Here is a 7,430-nt window from a genome sequence, read left to right on the forward strand (position 1 = left end):
CTTCAATGATGAACACTAATGTGGACGTGTAGGCCAAATAAACCCTTTCCTCCCCAGCATGCTTTTTGGTCATGGTGTTTCGTTGCAACAACAGAACACCTAACTGAGATGACCAAGACAATCACCACCCTAACTCTGTATCCCGAGAACAGTTTGTCCTGCTGCTGGTATTTCCAATTCAAGTGGCAAAATTTCTTGAGCATCTACTATGTGCCACACTGTACTGATGGGAGGCGAGAAACTGGGGGCCCAACAGACAAGGATGAAAGCTGGTCCGTCTCTTCACAATGTTCCTCCAGTGTCTGCCTTAAGTATCAACTCTGGTCTGATCCCAGGCACTGTAGTTTGTGCTGAGGGTCAACAGTTCCCCTCCACCAGACTCCGAATGAGGCTCTCCTCGGGGTTGGGGCAGCCTGCAGCTCTGGAACTTTCTTCTGCAGAGAAAAATAAATAACCCCTTGGTGTTTTTTTCAAAACGACTCTGATAGGTTGGGCATGGTGGCCACATGGTTAACCTCATCACATGGGAGGCAGAGGGAAGAGGATTCTGAGCTTGAGGCCAACCTGGTCTACATAGTGAGTTTGGGGCCAGCCTGGGCTACATAGAGAGATCCTGTCTCACAAAATAACAGCAGGGAAAGAAGGTAACTCTACTGAACAGACAGTACTCATCAAACACACTATCCATCAGATGCATAGACTCTCACTCAAAACCCCAGAAACATGATCACTAATTGGGAGGTTGGGGCAAGAGGACCTGCTATGTGTTTGAGGCCAGCCTGGGCTACACCGTGAATTCCAGACCAGTTTGAGCTACCGTCTCAAAATAAAATAAAATGAAAAATATAAAAAGATTCCACAAGCACATTACCTGCAGGTGACAGATTGGCAAACTGGATTGGCACCATCAAATCAGTTCAACTCAATTTGCAAGTGGCAGAGCTGGGATTTGAACCCAGGGCTGTGTGGCTCCACAGCAGAGTCATCAAATTAAGTGAGAGGACCAAGCAAATATCATGACAGGCCCCTAATAACTCAGTTAAGAAGCAGGCCTCGCCGGGTGGTGGTGGCGCACCCCTTTAATCCCAGCACTTGGGAGGCAGAGGCAGGCCGATCTCTGTGAGTTCAAGGCCAGCCTGGTCTACAGAGCGAGATCCAGGACAGGCACCAAAACTACACAGAGAAACCCTGTCTTGAAAAGTAGGCAGCGAGACCCTGTCTCAAAAACAGCAACAAAAGACAAACAAACAAACAAACAAAAAACAGCAACAAAGAAAACAGAGGGGAAAGAAAAGGGTCAAACGCCGAAACGGGGATTGGCTAAGAAGTGGGAAATGTTGGGTGGCGTGGCTACTGACATTGCACACCAGAGAAACTGAGTCACACGAAGTCTAGGCGGAGGCCAGGGAAAGCAGGGTAGCAGTTGCCAGGGAGGTGAGACACGGCGCGAGCACGCCCACCGGCCTGTGACCTCGACTCCGCCCCTCCGCCGCTTATTGGCTGCCGCCCGCACGCGACGCACAGGCGACAGCCAATAGGAGCGGCACACGGCGCGCCTTTCCCAGGGAGGCCGAGGCGAACTTGAGAACCCGGAAGCGCGACGATGGACAAGTGGAATCCGCCAATCCGCCGCGGCGAGGGCGGCGGGCCGTCCAATGGCGAGGCGCCGGGGGCGGGGCCGACGGCTGTAGCCCCGAGGAACGGCCGCGCGGGCTTGGATGGTGCGGCGGGCGCGAGCATCATCCTGGGCCAGTTTCTCAGCGGCACCTTGCGGCAGGCCTGGCGCCACTCCCAGCCTCGGTTTCCCCCCGCTGCGGGAGTTAAGCCCAGCATGCTGGGCTGGAGCAGCTGCACAAGCCGCGCGCAGTGATGACGTGGCGGATAAGGCCCTCGAGCCCCGGCGCCGCCTGTCAGAACCGCGGCGTCCCTCTTCTGTAAACCGGAGCTACAGGTAGCTTGCTCTTCCGCAGGGGTTGCTCTGGCAGGATGCAAGGCTGGCGGCCAGCGCAGTGCTCGGCACACCATAGTTGCCCCATAAATGCTTATTGTTGGCGAGATGGCGTTTGCATACCTGCACCTGCTCCCCGCAGCCAGCCCCCAAGCTCGTGTGCGCCCTGAACTGAGGTGGGGCATCATCACCCGCTGTTGTTGCTCAGGCCCTGGGCTCCCGGTCCAGGATGGACAAGCTAGGGAAGGAAGGCCAGAAGGGACACAACACTGTGGGCACTGAGGCGGCGTTCGTGTGGTAACAGATCAGGACACCAGCCCATTCGTGCTTATCGAAGAATGTGGTGTGTGTGTGTGTGTGTGTGTGTGTGTGTGTGTGTGTGTACACGCGCGTGTGCAGGAGTGGTGGCCCCCAACACTAGGTGTCCGGTGGCAACACACACGTATGGTAGTGAACTGGTGGACGTCGTGGCTGAGAAGGCTTCACTTCTGTTTCTCCATCTGGAGGGGGCGGGGTGGAAACATCACCTCCTGGGGTTATCGCCTATTATGGGACTTAATGTATACAGTCGGTGCTCAGTAAACGCATGAGATTTCTGTCTCACTGCCCAGGAGGAGCTAGGGGTTAGTATCAGAGTCTTTCCAGGCTGACCCTCCCCTATGAGTCTCCGTACCTTCCCCCTTCTCCCTGGTCCCTAATGCATTAGAAGGTGTGATGATTCTTCACACCTGTGTCCCCACCAGACATCACGTTACTGGGAACAGGTCCATCCCCCTGCCTCATTCTCTACAATGCTTGGTTCCTCGCAGATTCGGCTTTCCCTCTGTGGCGGGACAAGTGCTCCGGGCCCAGCCCTTAGTCCAGATGACACTCATGCCCATGGCTTCCGTGATGGCAGTGGCTGAACCCAAATGGGTCTCAGCCTGGGGCCGCGTCCTGTGGCTCACACTGCTGAGCATGGCTCTGGGGTCGCTGCTGGCCCTGCTACTGCCGCTGGGAGCCGTGGAAGAGCAGTGCCTGGCCGTGCTCAGAGGTTTCCACCTGCTCAGGAGCAAACTGGACAGGGTGCATCACGTGGTCACCAAGTGCACCAGCCCATCCACAGAGCTCAGCGTCACCTCTGGGGACGTGAGGCTGCTGACTGTCAAGACTAAGACATCTCCAGGTGAGCACACTGGCCACCTCGCCCTTGTCAGTTAAGACAGATATGTATGGCATGCCTGCAGTGCCCTGGGTGTGGGCATCCTGTGTGTGGCCATGAGGGTGTTACGGTGAATGCGGCCGGCAGTCGGGAACGCCTGTTGGGTGAGTGACCGAGAACAGGTGTCCCCATGTGCGGAGGGAGACTCACAGAGGGTGGGGCCTGAGCTGCATCTCAACTCTTAAGTGGGAGCGGTTTAAGGAAATGCGCACCTGAGAACAGGGCTCTGGCCGGAAACCACAGGGCGTGGAACTGGGGGGCACCTGAGGGATTCGGGGAAGCTGGGTGTGAGTGCTGAGCCCCAGAGACAACACAGAGCTGGGAAGAGGGCCGCATCCCAAGTGGGATCGCTCCCCTAGTGTGCCCCGTGTACACAGTGACATGCCACTGCATGCCAGCACACTGCCCCCCAGTGGTGACAGCTAGACATTACCACCAACTGGAGTCATTAAAAGTAGTCCCAGGGCTGGAGGCATGGCTCGATAGAACACTTGCCTGGGTGTGCACAAGGGCCTGGGTGTATACAAGGGCCTGGGTGTATACAAGGGCCTAGGTGTATACAAGGACCTGGGTCTCATCCCCACAATTGCCAGAAACAAAAACAGTCCAGGCATGGGAAGGCCCCAGGAATTAGCTGAGTGGAAGGTGTTGGCATCCCCAGGCCTGAAGGGGAGGGGCTCAAGAGATGGGGCCACCTGACCACAGGGAAGGCAGGCACCCGGAGCTCCCACATTGTAGGGAGAACACAGGGATAGTCAATGCCCAGACTATGTCCAGGCAGGTGGCAGGGGAGCCCAGCTGGTGTCTCCCAGGGTAAAGTGGCTCGGGACACAGCTTTCCACCCCACAGGGCTGTGAAGAGTGGCCATACCCGGGGCATGTTTAACACAACCAGCATGGTAGACCCACACGGGGACATCTCCTGAGTGTCCCCCACGGCCAACCCTCCTCATCAGGCCTCTCTGGCGCTCTTCCAGCAGGGAAGCTGGAAGCCAAGGCCGCTCTGAACCAAGCCCTGGAGATGAAGCGGCAAGGCAAGAGGGAGAAGGCCCACAAGCTCTTCCTCCACGCCCTCAAGATGGACCCTGGCTTCGTGGACGCGCTCAATGAGTTCGGCATTTTCTCCGAAGAGGAAAAGGACATCATCCAGGCGGATTACCTGTACACCAGGGCACTGACCATCTCACCCTTCCATGAGAAAGCGCTGGTCAACCGGGATCGGACGCTGCCGCTTGTGGAGGAGATCGACCAGAGGTATTTTAGCATCATCGACAGCAAAGTGAAGAAGGTCATGTCCATCCCGAAGGGGAGCTCGGCGCTGCGCAGGGTCATGGAGGAGACCTACTACCACCACATCTACCACACAGTGGCCATTGAGGGCAACACCCTCACCCTCTCGGAGATCAGGCACATCCTGGAGACCCGCTATGCTGTGCCAGGGAAGAGCCTGGAGGAGCAGAACGAGGTGATCGGCATGCACGCGGCCATGAAGTACATTAACACCACCCTGGTCTCCCGCATCGGGTCTGTCACCATCGACGACATGCTAGAGATCCATAGGAGGGTGCTGGGGTATGTGGATCCGGTGGAGGCAGGAAGGTTTCGGAGGACCCAGGTCCTGGTGGGACACCACATCCCACCCCACCCCCGGGACGTGGAGAAGCAAATGCAGGAGTTCACGCAGTGGCTCAACTCGGAGGACGCCATGAACCTGCACCCGGTGGAGTTCGCAGCCTTGGCCCATTACAAACTGGTGTACATCCACCCTTTCATCGACGGCAACGGGAGGACCTCCCGCCTGCTGATGAACCTGATCCTCATGCAGGCGGGGTACCCCCCCATCACCATCCGCAAGGAGCAGAGGTCTGAGTACTACCACGTGTTGGAGGTCGCCAATGAGGGTGACGTGCGGCCCTTCATCCGCTTCATTGCCAAGTGTACAGAGGTCACGCTGGACACACTGCTCCTCGCCACCACTGAGTACTCTGTGGCGCTGCCGGAAGCCCAGCCCAACCATTCTGGGTTCAAGGAGACACTCCCTGTGAGGCCTTAACCTTGTCACCAAGGGAAGCCAGGAGACAGCCTCCTGAGAACACCTTTCTAGAAACATAGCTCTCCCCAGTAGCAAAAGGAGACATTCATTCTTTACCTCCAGATGTTTTTTAGTTGGGAAAGAAAACTAAATTATTAAGCCTTGTCTTTGGGGTAATTTATACTTCAGCCAAGTTATTTATTTATTTTTGAGTGAGCTAGCAGTACCGAGGGGTGCCGTGATCCCAGCACCCAGCAGGGGCCATGCTCCTCTAATGTCTGAGCCTGGGTTACAGACAGAATTTGCACTAAGGTGGTGGCAGAGGGGCCAGGTCTGTAGGGCGAAGCCCAGGGCCACAAGGGCCCCTCAAATGCCTTTGAGGTCCTGTGACTTCAGAGGGAAGGCTGCAGTCCTGGGCAAAGCCTGCCCTGCTCTGTGGCGGGCTTTCACTCCTGAGAGGCTGTGGTGGCCGCTTCCACTGGCACAGCAGCCCTCTGAAAACAGGAAGCAGACGCTGCCATCTCCAGCGGGCGACTGCAGATTTCCAAAGACCCTCTGAGCCATTAACTTGCTAACCTGAGGGGCAGGGGATGTTCTTTTCCTATGCAAACTTCTGAGGAGGGAGGCCAAGCTTGGCTTTTTCTTTTTCCTGTACTTCACTTGCACCAACTCAGACCAGACGCTTTAGACAGAGTTCTCCAAGCTTGTCAACCTGCTCCATCACGCCATAAAGCAGGTCTGCTTTCACTTCCCATTCAAGTCTCCTGCATGAAGACCCTAGAGGACGTATCTGAAGACCTGGAGGTGAGGCTCAGTGGTACAATGCTTACCCAGCAGCACCACGCCCCAGGCACCATCCCTAACATCAAAAACAAGAATGTATCCAAGATACATACCTACCCCAAATAAGCTTTTCTGATAAAAGCATTAAAAGCAAGCAGACACCTGTGACCACAGCCCAGACTGGTCCCCTTTGTCCTGTGTTTTTAACCCCCCTCCCCCTATAAAGCCATTATAGGGTCTGACGTCCCCTTGGATAGGTAGAGCCTCCAGTGGCCTTGCTTTTCTAGTAACTTGTAACATGACAGTATCGTGCCCGATACAGATGCATTTCAAAGTTGTCACCTTAGGAAAGATAACCTTTTTCCAATCATGTGGCTAAGTGCCAATCTGCTGCTGCTATTGAGTCGGAAAGGGGAGAGGTCAGTGGACTTGTTCCGAGGGACAGCCCAGGAGTCGCACACAGTCCTGCACTTTCTCTTTGTTTGGATGATGGTAAATTCACACCAGGGGTCAAACCCCCAGTTAGGTTCTGCCAACTGATGTGTCGGTGTTTACAAGATACTCAGTGGCAGTTTCTGCAGGGCTGAGAAGAGTGAAAAGATGTGTGCATGAGGTGGTGCCACACACAGCTCTCCAGCCTGCAATGTCACACTGCACACCACCGCATGGTAGTGCAGCCCCAAGCTTTTCTCCGAATATCTGTAGTGAGAACCTGCACTTTAGATACACGTGAAAGATATTTTAACCAATTACTGGTTCTAATAAAGTATTTTATTACATAACATTGATTGTGTTGTCTTATTCAGGGAGGGAGTTCTGAGCTGTATCCTGCTCTGAGAACAGATCTTACAGGATGCTTGCCCTGAGCTAAATTCACTAAGTTTTTACCCAGATTGAAAATGATTTTTGTTCTCTTTCCGATGCCCTCAGTGGGCCCTTCTGCGTGTGGAAAGGCTCACCTGTGTCATGAACCCTGTGGAGAACATCAAGTCATACCTATGTACTGGCCACCAGTGAGAACCAGATGGTTTCTGTGAGACCATCAGGAAAGCCACACAAACCCAGTAGGATTAGCTCACGGCCACTGTCTTCTCAGCACCCCCCCAGATGCACACCCTGAACTGCCTAGTCAGCTCCCTCACAGATCCAGGAGGAGCCCAGGCCACAGCGAGGCCACAGCGAGGCCCCTGCTCTCCATAGCTGTTGTCTAAGTGAAAGGCAAGGCCTAGAAAAAGGTCTGTGTGCGTTGTGCAGTAAAGATGGAGGAGACCTACACCTTAAAAACTGTGATCTACAGGAAGGGTAAACTGCCGTTTACCAGATGGGAGCTAAACTTGGGCTGCTGGCTGATGGGTGCCCTGCTGTCTGGAAAGAGATGGCCGGAAACCGAGAGAGGGGGGCCAGGAGCCGAGAGCTCCCGGGTGCACACAGCCCTGGCTAGACTTAAAAACGGTACAGGCCTGGAGA

The 7,430-nt window shown here is 55.1% G+C and overlaps 1 protein-coding gene across 2 annotated transcripts; it reads left to right on the forward strand.

Moving 5' to 3' along the window:
• Positions 1–1,678: 1,678 nt before the first annotated feature.
• Ficd (FIC domain protein adenylyltransferase) lies at positions 1,679–6,747 on the forward strand. Of its 2 annotated transcripts, none has more exons than XM_052755045.1 (3): positions 1,679–1,951; positions 2,758–3,113; positions 4,126–6,747. In XM_052755045.1, the coding sequence occupies exons 1-3, from the start codon at positions 1,719–1,721 to the stop codon at positions 5,199–5,201; spliced, it is 1,665 nt and encodes a 554-aa protein (XP_052611005.1). In that variant the 5' UTR covers positions 1,679–1,718; the 3' UTR covers positions 5,202–6,747. The 2 variants fall into 2 exon arrangements, with proteins under 2 accessions (XP_052611005.1, XP_052611006.1); XM_052755046.1 differs by lacking the exon at positions 1,679–1,951 and adding an exon at positions 1,970–2,124.
• The last annotated feature ends 683 nt before the right edge of the window (positions 6,748–7,430 follow it).

Source organism: Peromyscus californicus, unplaced genomic scaffold (assembly GCF_007827085.1).
Source record: "Peromyscus californicus insignis strain IS unplaced genomic scaffold, ASM782708v3 Scaffold_2__1_contigs__length_46816999, whole genome shotgun sequence".
In the NCBI taxonomy this organism is placed as follows: domain Eukaryota; kingdom Metazoa; phylum Chordata; class Mammalia; order Rodentia; family Cricetidae; genus Peromyscus; species Peromyscus californicus.

Excerpts from the sequence above, each read along its gene's own strand:
- Ficd (XM_052755045.1), top strand. The coding sequence starts at position 1,719 with ATGGTGCGGCGGGCGCGAGCATCATCCTGGGCCAGTTTCTCAGCGGCA. Across the intron at positions 1,952-2,757 it reads TCTGTAAACCGGAGCTACAG|ATTCGGCTTTCCCTCTGTGG; the intron begins GTAGCTTGCTCT and ends GGTTCCTCGCAG. Across the intron at positions 3,114-4,125 it reads CAAGACTAAGACATCTCCAG|CAGGGAAGCTGGAAGCCAAG; the intron begins GTGAGCACACTG and ends GCGCTCTTCCAG.